At 42.3% G+C, this 17,020-nt stretch overlaps 1 protein-coding gene across 3 annotated transcripts in view; it reads left to right on the forward strand.

Moving 5' to 3' along the window:
• tmtc4 (transmembrane O-mannosyltransferase targeting cadherins 4) overlaps positions 1 to 16,080 on the forward strand; it is a 56,258-nt gene extending 40,178 nt beyond the window's left edge. For 2 of the 3 annotated variants that reach the window (XM_029703659.1, XM_029703661.1), the window contains 2 exons: positions 14,799 to 14,868; positions 15,312 to 16,080. In XM_029703659.1, coding sequence (XP_029559519.1) covers positions 14,799 to 14,868; positions 15,312 to 15,579 — 338 coding nt within the window. In that variant the 3' untranslated portion in view covers positions 15,580 to 16,080. Of the gene's footprint in view, positions 1 to 13,330; positions 13,444 to 14,798; positions 14,869 to 15,311 lie in introns of all 3 variants that reach the window. The other variant, XM_029703660.1, reaches the window with a different exon arrangement.
• The last annotated feature ends 940 nt before the right edge of the window (positions 16,081 to 17,020 follow it).

Here is a 17,020-nt window from a genome sequence, read left to right on the forward strand (position 1 = left end):
ACAGGCTATTCTGTAAAAATGTTACCAAAGAATCATCTACTATCCCCGGCCCGCTAGCGTAGTAGCGATTACCGAACGGCACCCTGACTCACCTTTTGCTGCTCTTTTGACCCTAAGATCACTAGGCTACACAGCTGATGCCCCCTGGACTGTTTCAATAACACGATACCTCATTTTGTTTACCTGTCGGCCCCAGCCTCGAACTCAGGTCCTGTATGTACCTAACTGACCCGCTCTGCCCATCCATCGCCATTTACCCGTTGTTGTCTTATCTCTCCTGATCAACACCTGTGATTGCTTTATGCCTCTGTCTAATGCCAATATATCTTGTCTACTGCTGTCTTGGATAGTTCTTATTGTTTTATTTTACTGTAGAGTCCTCAGTCCCGCTCAAAATGCCTTAGATAGCTCTTTTGTCCCACCCCACACACATGCGGAGACCTCACCTGGCTTAACTGGTGCCTCCGTAGACGAAACCTCTCTCATCGTCACTCAACGCCTAGGTTTACCTCCACTCTACTCACATCCTACCATACCATCGTTTGTACATTATGCCCTGAATCTATTCTACCATGCCCTGAAATCTGCTCCTTTTCTCTGTCCCCAGCGCACTAGACGACCAGTTCTTATAGCCTTTAGCCGTACCCTTATCCTACTCCTCCACTGTTCCTCTGGTGATGTAGAGGTCAACCCAGGCCCTGTAGCCCCCAGTTCCACTCCTATTCTCCAGGCGCCATCATTTGTTGACTTCTGTAACCATAAAAGCCTTGGTTTCATGCATGTTAACATCAGAAGCCTCCCCCCTAAGTTTGTTTTATTCACTGCTTTAGCACACTCCGCAAACCCTGATGTCCTAGCCGTGTCTGAATCCTGGCTTAGGAAAGCCACCAAAAATTCAGAAATTTCCATCCCCAACTACAACATTTTCCACCAAGATAGAACTGCCAAAGGCGGTGGAGTTGCAATCTACTGCAGAGAGCCTGCAGAGTTATGTCATGCTTTCCAGGTCTGTGCCCAAACAGTTCGAGCTGTCCACCTTTCCAGAAATACGTTTCTCACTGTTGCCTCTTGTTATAGACCCTCCTCAGCCCCCAGCTGTGCCCTGGACACCATATGTGAATTAATTGCCCCGCATTTATCTTCAGAGTTTGTACTGTAAGGTGACCTAAACTGGGAGCATGCTTAACACCCCGGCCGACCTACAATCTAAGATAGATGCCCTCAATCTCACAGAGATTATCAAGGAACCTACAAGGTACAACCCTAAATCCGTAAACACGGGCACCCTCATAGATATCATCCTGACCAACCTGCCCTCTAAATACACCTCTGCTGTCTTCAAGCAGGATCACAGTGATCACTGCCTCATTGCCTGTGTCCGTAATGGGTCCACGGTCAAATGACCACCCCTCATCACTGTCAAACGCTCCCTGAAACATTTCAGCGAGCAGGCCTTTCTAATTGACCTGGCCCGGGTAACCTGGAAGGATATTGACCTCATTCCGTCGGTAGAGGATGCCTGGTTATTCTTTAAAAGTGCTTTCCTCACCATCGTAAATAAAATGTAGAACTAAGAACAGATATAGCCCTTGGTTCACTCCAGACTTGACTGCCTTTGACCAGCACAAAAACATAATGTGGCATACTGCTGCATTAGCATTGAATAGCTCCCGCAATATGCAACTTTTCAGGGAAGTTAGGAACCAATATACACAGGCAGTTAGGAAAGCAAAGGCTAGCTTTTTGAAACAGAAATTTGCATCCTGTAGCACCAATTCCAAAACGTTCTGGGACACTGTAAAGTACATGGAAAGCAAGAGCACCCCCTCCCAGCTGCCCACTGCACTGAGGCTAGGAAACACTGTCACCACCGATAAATCTACGATAATCAAGAATTTCAATAAGCATTTTTCTACGGCTGGCCATGCTTTCCACCTGGCTACCCCTACCCCGGTCAATAGCTCTGCACCCCCCACAGCAACTTGCCCAAACCTCCCCCAATTCTCCTTCACCCAAATCAAGATAGCTGATGTTCTGAAAGAGATGCAAAATCAAGACCCCTATAAATCAGCTGGGCTAGACATTCTGGACCCTCTATTTGTAAAATGATCCGCCGCAATTGTTGCAACCCCTATTACTAGCCTGTTCAACCTCTCTTTCGTATCGTCTGACATCCCTAAAGATTGGAAAGCTGGTGGAGACACAAGCTGGTGGAGGCACTCTAGACCCAAACTGTTACAGACATATCTATCCTACCCTGCCTTTCTAAAGTCTTCGAAAGACAAGATAAACAGATCACCAACCATTTCGAATCCCACCGTACCTTCTCCGCTATGCAATGTGGTTTCCGAGCAGGTCATGGGTGCACCTCAGCGACGCTCAAGGTCCTAAACGATATCATATCCGCCGTCGATAAAAGACAATACTGTGCAGCCGTCTTCATTGACCTGGCCAAGGCTTTCGACTCTGTCAATCACCGCATTCTTATCGGCAGACTCAACAGCCTTGGTTTCTCAAATGATTGCCTCGCCTGGTTCACCAACTACTTCTCTGACAGAGTTCAGTGTGTCAAATCGGAGGGCCTGTTGTCCGGACCTCTGGCAGTCTCTATGGGGGTGCCACAGGATTCCATTTTCGGGCCGACTCTTTTCTCTGTGTACATCAATGATGTCGCTCTTGCTGCTGGTGATTCTCTGATCCACCTCTACGCAGATGACACCATTCTGTATACTTCTGGCCCTTCTTTGGACATTGTGTTAACAAATCTCCAGACGAGCTTCAATGCCATACAACACTCTACCATGGCCTCCAACTGCTCTTAAATGCAAGTAAAACTAAATGCATGCTCTTCAACCGATCGCTGCCCGCACCCGCCCGCCCATCCAGCATCACTACTCTGGACGTTCTGACTTAGAATACAAATACCTAGGTGTCTGGTTAGACTGTTAACTCTCCTTCCAGACTCACATTAAGCATCTCCAATCCAAAATTAAATCTAGAATCGGCTTTCGCAACAAAGCATCCTTCACTCATGCTGCCAAACATACCCTCATAAAACTGACTATCCTACCGATCCTTGACTTCGGCGATGTAATTTACAAAATACCATCCAACACTCTACTCAGCAAATTGGATGTAGTCTATCACAGTGCCATCCGTTTCGTCACCAATGCCCCATTTGCTACCCACCACTGCGACCTGTTGGCTGGCCCTCACTTCATATTTGTCTCCAAACCCACTGGCTCCAGGTCATCTATAAGTCTTTTCTAGGTAAAGCCCCGCCTTATCTCAGCTTACTGGTCACCATAGCAGCACCCACCCATAGCGCACGCTCCAGCAGGTATATTTCACTGGTCATCCCCAAAGCCAACTCCTGCTTTGGCCGCCTTTCCTTCCAGTTCTCTGCTGCCAATGATGGTAACGAAGTGCAAAAATCACTGAAGCTGGAGTCTTACAGCAAGGGAAAAAAGTATTTGATCCCCTGTGATGTTGTACATTTGCCCACTGACAAAGAAATGATCAGTCTATAATTTTAATGGTAGGTTTATTTGAACAGTGAGAAACAGAATAACCAAAATATCCAGAAAAACGCATGTCAAAAATGTTAGAAATTGATTTGCATTTTAATGAGGGAAATAAGTATTTGACCGCCTCTCATTTAGAAAAATTTCTGGCTCCCAGGTGTCTTTTATACAGGTAACGAGCTGAGATTAGGAGCACACTCTTAAAGGGAGTGCTCCTAATCTCAGCTTGTTACCTGTATAAAAGACACCTGTCCACAGAAGCAATCAATCAGATTCCAAACTCTCCACCATGGCCAAGACCAAAGAGCTCTCCAATGATGTCAGGGACAAGATTGTAGACCTACACAAGGCTGGAATGGGCCAAGCAGCTTGGTGAGAAGGTGACAACAATTGGTGCAATTATTCGCAAATGGAAGAAACACAAAAGAACTGTCAATCTCCCTCGGCCTGGGGCTCCATGCAAGATCTCACCTCGTGGATCATGAGAACGGTGAGGACTCAGCCCAGAACTACACGGGAGGATCTTGTCAATGATCTCAAGGCAGCTGGGACCATAGTCACCAAGAAAACAATTGGTAACACACTACGCCGTGAAGGACTGAAATCCTGCAGTGCTCGCAAGGTCCCCCCTACTCAAGAAACCACATATACATGCCCGTCTGAAGTTTGCCAATGAACATCTGAATGATTCAGATGACAACCTCCAAACATAACGATGGTCATTCTGGCCAAACAGTTCTATTTTTGTTTCATCAGACCAGAGGACATTTCTCCAAAAAGTACTATCTTTGTCCCCATGTGCAGTTGCAAACCGTAGTCTGGCTTTTTTATGGCAGTTTTGGAGCAGTGGCTTCTTCCTTGCTGAGTGGCCTTTCAGGTTATTTCGATATAGGACTCGTTTTACTGTGGATATAGATACGTTTGTACCTGTTTCCTCCAGCATCTTCACAAGGTCATTTTCTGTTGTTCTGGGATTGATTTGCACTTTTTGCACCAAAGTACATTCATCTCTAGGAGGCAGAACGTGTCTCCTTCCTGAGCGGTATGACGGCTCTGTGGTCCCATGGTGTTTATACTTGCGTACTATTGTTTGTACAGATGAACGTGGTACCTTCAGGCATTTGGAAATTGCTCCCAAGGATGTACCAGATTGGGAAGGTCTACAATTTTTTTCCGAGGTCTTGGCTGATTTCTTTAGATTTTCCTATGATATGAGGCACTAAGTTTGAAGGTAGGCCTTGAAATACATCCACAGGTACACCTCCAATTGACTCAAATTATGTCAATTAGCCTATCAGAAGCTTCTAAAGCCATGACATCATTTTCTGAAATTTTACAAGCTGTTTAAAGGCACAGTCAACTTAGTGTATGTAAACTTCTGACCCACGGGAATTGTGATACAGTGAATGAATCAGTCTGTAGAAGTGAAATAATCTGTCTGTTAACAATTGTTGGAAAAATTACTTGTGTCATGCACAAAGTAGATGTCCTAACCAACTTGCCAAAACTACAGTTTAACTTCTTTGGGATAGGGGGCGGTATTTTGACGTCCGGATGAAAAGCGTGCCCAAAGTAAACTGCCTGCTACTCAGGCTGCTCAGGCGAAACCCCGAGGACAAACCATCTGATTTCAATAGGGCGAAATCATCCCCGATTGCAGTTCTTAGGGCTTCCACTAGATGTCAACAGTCTTTAGAAAGAGTTTCAGGCTGGTTTTTGGAAAAATTAGGGAGAAGTTGTAGTTTTTCTAAGTGGCTCCCATTTGGGCTGTAGTGTTTCCAAGCGCATGGCCGAGAGAGCTCGTTCTTTTTGTTTATCTCCGGTAAAGACAATAACGATTCTCCGTCTTAAATTTTATTGTTTATTTGCGTATTAGGGTAGCTAAGGTTTTATTATAAACGTTGATTGACTTGTTTGGATAAGTTTATTGGTAACGTTTGGGATTCATTTTATATGCATTTTGAAGGAGGGAAACCGAGTGGATTATTGACTGAAACGCGCCAGCTAAACTGAGTTTTTATGGATATAAAGAAGGAATTTATCGAACAAAAGGACCATTTGTAATGCAACTGGGACATTTTGGAGTGTAAACAGAAGAAGATCTTCAAAGGTAAGGCATATATTATATCGCTATTTCTGACTTTTGTGTCACAACTCCCTGGTTGAAAATGATTTGTTATGCATTTGTGTGCTGGACGCTGTCCTCAGATAATCGCATGGTTTGCTTTCGCCGTAAAGCCTTTTTGAAATCTGACACCTTGGCTGGATTAACAACAAGTTAAGCTGTTTTTGATGTATTGCACTTGTGATTTCATGAAAGTTTAATATTTATAGTAATTTAATTTGAATTTGGCGCTCTGCCATTTCACCGGATGTTGGCCAGGTGGGATGCTACCGTCCCACGTATCCATAAGAAGTTAACAAGAAATTTGTGGAGTGGTTGAAAAAAGTAGCTTTAATGAGTCCAACCTAAGTGAATGTAAACTTCCGACTTGAACTGTATGTTACTTCGGAAAAATTCTGTTATAAATTCCTCTGTCCTAGTTAAAAACAAGTTGTCATCCAAAAGGCTTTGATTAAGTTTCCAATATCCTCGCCCACGTGGAAATTCAGTAAGAGTAATGTATATGCAAATTATCTGATGGTGTGACTGCATTATAACCCCTATCAACACTTTTTAAACTTTTGGTGCCAATGAGAATGACACATAAGAAAGAAGTCAAGACGACTAGCTTGATTGAGTCTCTGCCATGTATATCTAACTTGGTCAGGATATTTAAGCCTCTATATATCCACTAGTTCCAATATATCCATGACATTCATGATTTCCTTAGGAGCATGAGGGTGATAGTTTGTAGTGTGATTTCCTTTACGGTCCATTGAGGTATTTAAAACAATATTATAATCTCCCACCATAATAATAGAGTATTGTATTCCTTGCAGGGTTGATAATTGATTATTTATATTTTCAAAGAAGCGTGGATCATAATTATTTGGATCGTAAAGGTTAATGAGCCATATCTATTTATGGTCCAATAACATATTTAAACATAAACATATTGCACATTCGGATCAAAATTACTGCTAATTAATATCACCCCTTTTGAGTTTCTTTGCCCATGGGAGAAGTACACTACCGTTCAAAAGTTTTGTGTCACTTAGAAATGTTCTTGTTTTTGATCAGAAATACAGTGTAGACATGGTTAATGTTGTAAATGACTATTGTAGCTGGAAACGGCAGATTTTTTTATTTTTATGGAATATCTACAAAACACCAGTGTCAATGTCAACAGTGAAGAGGTGACTCCGGGATGCTGGCCTTCTAGGCAAAGTTTCTCTGTCCAGTATCTGTGTTCTTTTGCCCATCTTCATTTTTTCTTTTTATTGGCCTGTCTGAGATGTGGCTTTTTCTTTGCAACTCTGCCTAAAAGGCCAGTATCCCGGAGTCGCCTCTTCACTGTTGTCATTGAGACTGGTGTTTTGCGGGTACTATTTAATGAAGCTGCCAGTTGAGGACTTGTGAGGCGTCTGTTTCTCAAACTAGACACTCTAATGTACTTGTCCCCTAGCTCAGTTGTGCATCAGGGCCTCCCACTCCTCTTTCTATTCTGAATAGAGACAGTTTGCGCAATTCTGTGAAGGGAGTAGTACACAGCTTTGTACAAGATCTTCAGTTTCTTGCCAATTTCTCGCATGGAATAGCCTTCATTTTTCAGAACAGGAATAGACTGATGCGTTTCAGAAGAAATGTCTTTCTGGCCATTTTGAGCCTGTAATCGAACCCACAAATGCTGATGCTCCAGATACTCAACTAGTCTAAAGAAGGCCAGTTTTATTTCTTCTTTAATCAGAACAACAGTTTTCAGCTGTGCTAACATAATTGCAAAATGGTTTTCTAATGATCAATTAGCCTTTTAAAAATGATCAACTTGGATTAGCTAACACAACGTGCCATTGGAACACAAGAGTGATGGTTGCTGATAATGGGCCTCTGTACACCTTTGTAGATATTCCATAAAATATCAGCCGTTTCCAGCTACTATAGTCATTTACAACATTAACCATGTCTACACTGTATTTCTGATCAATTTTATGTTATTTTAATGGACAAAAAATGTGTTCTTCTTTCAAAAACAAGGACATTTCTAAGTGACCCCAAACTTTTGAACGGTAGTGTATATTTTTCCACACAACTTCATCTAAAATTGTTTCATGAGTTTCCTGTGAACAATAGATATTATATTCCTTCTCTTTGAGCCAGGTAAATATTGTTATTATTTTCTTATTATCTGCTAAACCATTACAATTAAAACTGGCAAAACTTATTTCACCATTTACCATAATGAGATACAAGTTTCAAATCTATTTATCATGATATGTTTGTAAATGTACCATAGTGATTGAGTGTCCATATAGCTGTGCCATGATATTTGCATTGCTACAATTGACTTCCACTTTTCCACCCGCTAAAGCACCCTCTCTCATCCCAAGCTCTCTCTTTCTTTCTGTGCCCCCAAATGTTTAGATATACTGGTAAAGTAACCGAGTTGTTAGCTAATGAGGTAACATGACTGAACAAGGTGTAAACAAATGTACGTTTTTAGGCTCTTGTCAAAAACCACACATTTGTTTACACCTTGTTTGGTCCACCAAGCACTTTTGCAGGTAGATGAAAAAATCTACCAGCCACTCATAATTCTTACCAGTCAATACATTTATTCGCCATAATAACACCAAAAATCACTCCAAAAAATGGTCTAGTTTTTTTCTCTCCATGTTTCCGATTTCCCTAGTTTTCTTTTCTTCAGGTTTTCACTCTCAAAATCACACCTTTTTTTAATAGAGAAACAACAAAATTGGATGTTCTAAGTCCACAAGAATGCTTAAACCACATCAGGAGACCACATTTGAGGTCTGGGGAAGACAATAAAGCACATATTTGCCCTTTTTTAATTTCAATTCTGTTTATGAAACAAAAGGCACTCGATTGATACAGATCATCATAATATTATATTGTTGTGCCAGGTAAGTTTACTTTACAGTTAACGTTTAATTTGGAAAGTTTTATGGGAAAGCCTTTAGAAATGACTATTTCGGCATCACTACCTGGCTACACAAAGTGGTAGACACAGGCATTTCCATGCCGTTACGTCTTCAGAAAGTTGCAAGAAATACAAGTCACTGATGCATTCTTTAACATTCTTTACAAGTAGGCTTTGGATTGCACGAATCTGCGTTCATGTTCTTCTCTAGGGCACTTGGAAACAACTGCACAATGAAGACTATCATTACAACAATTATTATCTGGGAGCATATATCTAGGAGCATAAGCAACCAAAATGGTCGTACTTTAGAGCCCTGTGCGCACATCATACACACACACCACAAACACACACTTTGAAACACACACCACAGTTGCTGCCTAATGGGAGATACTATGAGTGACAATACCCATCACTTGCTTTGTTTTGTGCCCAAACTATTTTGGTATTCAAAATCAATCTTTAATAGTTGAGTAATGGATGAATTTCCATTGATTACATGCGCCGCAGAGTTAGTCAAATGCCTCATATTTTTACTCATTCATCCGTACGCACAGTTGTTCAAAGATTGTTTCTGTACGTTAACAGCAGTGAAGACGGAGACAAAGATAAAAAAAATTGGGGAAATTTGATCTTAGCGCCCAATGTGATTAGACTGGAAGAGCAGGAACCGGCAATGCTTGAAATTTATGTATTAAAGCTTTGTGTGTGGAGTTTTCTAAAGGCACTCTTCCCTGCCGTGTGGAGAATGCGCTGATTTCCAGACGTTGGCGCCGCTTTTGTCAGAAGCCTCTCCCGAGGGGGGCGGGGTCTCCCAGGAGGGCTCTAGAACCATCCAATCGCCAGCCAGCGTGCCCATGATCAAACGCAAGGCAGACACAGAGAAGTGCCCCCTCAGAATTCAGAATCCCCCTCCTCCACCCCCTCTCCACATAATTTCTGCCCCAAATCTGCCAAGACTACATGTCACCAAAAACCATAAAGTAACCGGGGTGTGCTTCCTTTATTCTTTTATTGTACAGAGACAAAGCTGAGTTAGCACACATAAACTTAGCAAAAAAAGAAACGTCCTATCACTGTCATCTGCGATTATTTTCAGCAAACTTAACATGTGTAAATATTTGTATCAACATAACAAGATTCAACAACTGAGACATAAACTGAACAAGTTCTACAGACATGTGACGAACAGAAATTGAATAATGTGTCCCTGAACAAAGGGGGGTTCAAAATCAAAAGTAACATTCAGTATCTTGTGTGGCCACCAGCTGCATTAAGTACTGCAGTGTGTCTCCTCCTCATGGACTGCACCAGATTTGCCAGTTCTTGCTGTGAGATATTACCCCACTCTTCCACCAAGGCACCTGCAAGATCCTGGACATTTCTGGGGGGAATGGCCCTAGCCCTCACCATCTGATCCAACAGGTACCAGACGTGCTCAATGGGATTGAGATCCGGGCTCTTCGCTGGCCATGGCAGAACACGGACATTCCTGTCTTGCAGGAAATCCCGCACAGAACGAGCAGTATGGCTGGTGCCATTGTCATGCTGGAGGGTCATGTCAGGATGAGCTTGCAGGAAGGGTACCACATGAGGGAGGAGGATGTCTTCCCTGTAATGCGCAGCGTTGAGATTGCCTTCAATTACAACAAGCTCAGTCCGATGATGCTGACGCACCCCCCCCAGACCATGACGGACCCTCCACCTCCAAATCGATCCCGCTCCAAAGTACAGGCCTCGGTGTAACGCTCATTCCTGCGACGATCAACGTGAATCCGACCATCACCACTGGTGAGACAAAACTGCGACTCGTCAGTGAAGAGCACTTTTTGCCAGTCCTATCTGGTCCAGCGACGGTGGGTTTGTGCCTATAGGCGATGTTGTTGCTGGTGATGTCTGGTGAGGACCTGCCTTACAACAGGCCTACAAGCCCTCAGTCCAGCCTCTCAGCCTATTGCGGACAGTCTGAGCACTGATGGAGGGATTGTGCATTCCTGGCGTAACTCGGGCAGTTGTTGCCATCCTGTACCTGTCCCGCAGGTGTGATGTTCGGATGTACCGATCCTGTGCTGGTGTTGTTACACGTGGTCTGCCACTGCGAGGATGACCAGCTGTCCGTCCTGTCTCCCTGTAGCGCTGTCTTAGGCGTCTCACAGTACGGACATTGCAATTTATTGCCCTGGCCACATCTGCAGGCCTCATGCCTCCTTGCAGCATGCCTAAGGTACGTTCACGCAGATGAGCAGGGACCCTAGAAAGGCCTCTTCAGTAGAAAGGCCTCTAGTGTCCTAAGTTTTCATAATTGTGACGTTAATTGCCTACCGTCTGTAAGCTGTTAGTGTCTTAAAACCTCTTAAGGATCGGTGTTTCCCTGGCGGGACAACTTCCGGTGAAACTGGAGGGTGCGCAATTCAAATAAATAATCAGAAATATTATGGATTTTAAACATTTATGTACATATACAGTTGAAGTCGGAAGTTTACATACACCTTAGCCAAATACATTTAAACTCAGTTTCACAATTCCTGACATTTAATCCTAGTAAAAATTCACTGTTTTAGGTAAGTTAGGATCACCACTTTATTTTAAGAATGTGAAATGTCAGAATAATAGTAGAGAGAATGATTTATTTCAGCTTTTATTTCTATCATCACATTCCCAGTGAGTCAGAAGTTTACATAGACTCAATTAGTATTTGGTAGCATTGCCTTTAAATTGTTTAACTTGGGTCAAACGTTTCGGGTAGCCTTCCACAAGCTTCCCACAATAAGTTGGGTGAATTTTGGCCCATTCCTCCTGACAGAGCTGGTGTAACTGAGTCAGGTTTGTAGGCCTCCTTGCTCGCACATGCTTTTTCAGTTCTGCCCACAATTATTCCATAGGATTGAGGTCAGGGCTTTGTGATGGCCACTCCAATACCTTGACTTTGTTGTCCTTAAGCCATTTTGCCACAACTTTGGAAGTATGCTTGGGGTCATTGTTCATTCGGAAGACCCATTTGCAACCAAGCTTTAACTTCCTGACTGATATCTTGAGATGTTGCTTCAATATATCCACATCATTTTCCTACCTCATGATGCCATCTATTTTGTGAAGTGCACCAGTCCCTCCTGTAGCAAAGCACCCCCACAACATGATGCTGCAACCCCTGTGCTTCACAGTTAGGATGGTGTTCTTTGGCTTGCAAGCCTCCCCCTTTTTCCTCCAAACATAACGATGGTCCGTTCTATTTTTCATCAGACCAGAGGACATTTCTCCAAAAAGTACGATCTTTGTCCCCATGTCCAGTTGCAAACTGTAGTCTGGCTTTTTTATGGCAGTTTTGGAGCAGTGGCTTCTTTCTTGCTGAGGGGCCTTTCAGGTTATGTCGATGTAGGACTCGTTTTACTGTGGATATAGATACTTTTGTACCTGTTTCCTCCAGCATCTTCACAAGGTCCTTTGCTGTTGTTCTGGGATTGATTTGCACTTTTCGCACCAAAGTACGTTCATCTCTAGGAGACAGAACGCATCTCCTTCCTGAGCGGTATGACGGCTGCGTGGTCCCATGGTGTTTATACTTGCATACTATTGTTTGTAAAGATGAACGTGGTACCTTCAGGCGTTTGGAAATTGCTCCCAAGGATGAACCAGACTTGTGGAGGTCTACTATTTATTTTCTGAGGTCTTGGCTGATTTCTTTTGATTTTCCCATGATGTCAAGCAAAGAGGCCCTGAGTTTGAAGGTAGGCCTTGAAATACATCCACAGGTATACCTCCAATTGACTCAAATGATGTCAATTAGCCTATCAGAAGCTTCTAAAGCCATAACATAATTTTCTGTAATTTTCCAAGCTGTTTAAAGGCACAGTCAACTTAGTGTATGTAAACTTCTGGCCCACTGGAATTGTAATACAGTGAATTATAAGTGAAATAATCTGTCTGTAAACAATTGTTGGAAAAATGACTTGTGTCATGCACAAAGTAGATGTCCTAACCAACTTGCCAAACTATAGTTTGTTAACGACCGTTCCACAGGTGCATGTTCATTAATTGTTTATGGTTCATTGAACAAGAATGGGAAACAGTGTTTAAACCCTTTACAATGAAGATCTGTGAAGTTATTTGGATTTTTACGAATTATCTTTGAAAGACAGGGTCCTGAAAAGGGGACTTTTCTTTTTTTGCTGAGTTTATGTGCACACATATAGCACACGTGCACGCAGAGCATGACTCAGGGCCTCTCTCCACCCCCACCCATCTCTCTCCCTCCCTCTAGCTCTCTTTCCCTCCCACCTTCCCTCCCGCTCTCTATCTCTCTCCTTCCCACCTTCCCTCCCTGGTCAGACAGGTCTGACAGAGATCAATAAGCCAGTGGTCCTTGTGTTCAGCTCCTAATTAGGAAGCTAAAGCGCTCTTCCATGTGTGGAGAGGAAAAACTCTGCTCTACACACCACAGACAACACACACATGGACACACTGGGCGCTCAGTTTATATTGGGTTTCATCATTTTATCCACAGTATAACGGTATAAGCACTTGCTTTAAAGCTCTGTACATTCGTACAAGCAGTTGACATTTGTATTCTATGAATGCATCGACTTCCAATTAAGACTTTTAAAGCTGACTTATAGTCTGTCGGTTTTAAACTTTGTTCTCCTCATGACTTGGATTTCCACCTTGCATGTTCACAGGCTTTGAACTAGCAAGTTCAATCTCGCCTGTCTGTGTCTGACTATCCGTCTGTCCTTCTCATGTCTATCCCTTCTCTCTCTTGTCGTCTAGGCAACCTAGCCCAGGCGGAGGCAATTGGCCGAGAGGCCCTAAAGCTCCTCCCTAACGACCACACCATCATGTTCTCATTGGCCAACGTCCTGGGCAAACTACAGAAGTTTAAGGTCAGTAAGCCCGGCGAGAGAAATTACTTACAATAATTTACCTCAAATAGGGCTGTGACGGTCATGACATTTTTGGATGACAGTAATTGGTCAGCCAAATGACCACGGTCACATTTTAACCGTTGGAATAGCAATTTAGTAAAAAAATTATAATCATGTGATTAAGACACATTTTCTCCTCTCCTCCGCTCCTGACTGCATGTGCTGCCATAGAAATAGAATGAGTAAAATGGACATCCTCATTCAAGTCATTGATGGCACAATGAGTGGACTGGCGGCCATTGCAAGTATAGCAGCAAAGGAGAAAAGCTAGGTTGAAGATGACAAAGGTTAAAACGAGGATTCTAATACCCCATAACTCTGCAGCAATGGGACCAGCTATGCAAGTTAGCAACGGCGCTGGTAGTTTGCAACGGCGCTGGTCACGTGAATGTTTATTTTCTAAAAGCTTTCACATGGAGTCCTAACTTTTATCTTCAAGCTAGGAGTAAGGCAGGAACTGAAACCAGGAAGTGTACCTGTCTATTTGTGCTGTGATTTGTTGATTCAACTCAACTGACATTACAAAAAATACATTACATTGCATGAGCCCCATCAGTTAACATAATTTTAATGAACATTCTACATTTACCATGGAAATGATTGTATCACAGTACCAGGCAGCCATTGCGAGTGTACCCATGAGTTTACCAGTCACATTTTCAGGGTTAGAGGTTCTAAGCCCGTTCTATTCATTCTATTTCTGTGTGTGTGCTGCTCCTGCAGGGATGGGGGCATTGCCTAGGCAACCTAACACTCGTTTGCTACAACACCTTGCTTGTTTCTGCAAGGAGCAACACATTTTCATCACGTGGTTAAGAGTCCATGTTAGCGCAGAAACGGACTTAACCGCATGAATGTCCGACCGTCTTCACTCAGCTGGTAATTGTGCCAGCCCTCACCTCAACTCAATCCAAACTTCAGATAAGTGCATGTTTGACATTCAGCATTGAAGTCAATGAGATTTAAACTATTTTTTGGACTCAAATCAAAATCAAATCAAATGTTATGTCACATGCGCCAAATACAACAGGTGTAGACCTTACCGTGAAATTATTACTTACAAGCCCTTAGCCCTTAACCAAGAATGCAGTTTTAAGAAAATAGAGTTCTGAAAATATTTACTAAATAAACTAAAATAAAAAATAACACTATAAAATAACTAAAATGAGGCTTATATACAGGGGGTACTGGTACCGAGTCAATGTGCAGGGGTACAGGTGTGTCTGTGTGTGTGTGACTGCACTCCTAATTTCAGCCACACACACAGACACACACACACACTGAAACATGTCCTGTGTTTTGTGCCCAATCAGGAGTCCGAAGGCTTCTTCCTCCAGGCTCTGAGGATCAACCCAAATGCTGCCAGTTGCCATGGCAATCTGGGTAAGACCAGTGGGTTCCGAGATACGTTTGATGTCGACCCATAGTTCTTATAGACCCACAGAAATGTTTTTCCATATACAGTATTTGTCCTTTGTATTAAGACACTTGCCACGTAAATAAATCCATTATACCTCCATGAAATTCAATGTGATCAATGTGGTGTGTTTAATTAATTGTTTTGGGATAATGTGATGGGTTTGGTCTCAAGCAAGAGTAACACTTAGAAACATTATTGGTCAAACATCATATGAAGTAAATGCATGGGCCACCTTCAGTAGATACAAGGTGGAACGTTGCAGGTAGAAATGTCATGAATAGAGGCTGACATGAATTGTGATTCCTTATTCTCAATATCAGAGGCATGTTTATTCTGAGTGTTCCACACCGTGTCTTTGGCTTCACAATAATATGTCTGTTTCTCCTCTCTCTCCCCTCCATCTTAGCGGTGCTGTACCATCGCTGGGGGAAGCTGGAGCTGGCGAAGAAGCACTACGAGCTGTCTCTGAAGCTGGATCCAGAAGCCCCAGGCACCCGGGACAACTACAACATGCTGCGACGCAAACTGGACCAGCTTTACAGGACCACACCACCCTGAGGGACTCAACCACTGACTGCATGCTGCAACACACACATACACACACACACACACATACACAAGTAACCGTTCATTCATTCCAGCTTTGTACCGTTTCCATTCTATTTAAGAAATAAAGACTGTTCTGTGTAACAAGTTCTGTTGCTTGTCCCCCACGATGAAATTGGGGAGGGGACAAGATCGGTCTCCGTCTGTTCGTACATCAGTCACACACGATGTCTGACAGCACTGGCCCGATTTTAAGTAAACTTGGGTGAATGATGCGTCTTCCCTTACTGAAAAAAAAACATTTTCACATGCAAATTAGTTTTGTGGCAAATTTAAGGCGAATTGTGAACTTTTGGAAAACAATTCTGGGGAAACTTGTGGCGAACATTCTACTGTTTGCAAATTTGTTTCAAACTCTGTATGAATATGCAAATAAGATCAGATTTTTGGTTACTGTGTGTTAACATTTAGATGTATCTACATAAACCAAATCACCTAATTTTAAATAAACTTGCTACTCACAAAGAACTAAACATACTATACTGAACAAAAATAAATGCAACATGTAAAGTAATGGTCCCATGTGAGCTGAAATAAAGGATCCCAGAAATGTTTGATATGCACAAAAAGCTTATTTCTCTCATTTTGTGCACACATTTGTTAACATCCTTGTTAGTGAGCATTTCACCTTTGCCAAGATAATCCATCCACCTGACGGGTGTGGCATATCAAGAAACTGATTAAACACCATGATCATTACACAGGTGCACATTGTGCTGGGGATAATATAAGGACACGCTAAAATGTGTAGTTTTGTCACAACACAATGCCACAGATGTCTCAAGTTGAGGGAGCATGATGAAACTGAAGTATTTCTGAATGTAATAAAGTCCTTTCGTGGGGGAAAAAAAAATATTCTGGCCCAGGCCCACCCATGTGAAATCCATAGGGTGGGGCCTAATGAATTTATTTCAATTGACTGGTTTCATTATATGAACTGTAACTCAGTAAAATCATTTAAATTGAAGCATGATGTGTTTATATTTTTGTTCAGTATAAATGTACTAAATATACTAAACATGTATTCAATGTCTTAACAGATTAAAATGAGTGCAATACAACTTGAAATCATCTGCATGCTAGTGAAGAAAAGAGCAAAGATGGGATATTTCCCAAATAGATTGTTTATTGAATCTTTTTATGTAGCTACAACATTTACATGAGAGAAATGTGAACACTATGGGGATCTTGACCTTAAAATGTTTAAAGGGGAAACTACAGAATTTACATGAGCCAAGTGATAACTGAGCAATAGCTTTCAACCAGTGGAAGCTTAAAAGATAATTAACAAAATGTAAATAATTAAATAAAAAAATACTAAATAAAACCCATTTCAGAACCATTGCCTTTTTGAGCTAACTTTGACTTCCCAGTGGAAGTCCTTTGTCCAAAGCTTGTTGAATGCATGCACTGAAACAATCCAGAAAAGCAAAACAAAAATACAACTAGGATACTGAAAACATTTTCTATTGTGGCATCTTAAGGTAGACTCTGCAGGTTTGGCTTTGG

Source organism: Salmo trutta, chromosome 20 (genome assembly GCF_901001165.1).
Source record: "Salmo trutta chromosome 20, fSalTru1.1, whole genome shotgun sequence".
NCBI classification, from domain to species: Eukaryota; Metazoa; Chordata; class Actinopteri; order Salmoniformes; family Salmonidae; genus Salmo; species Salmo trutta.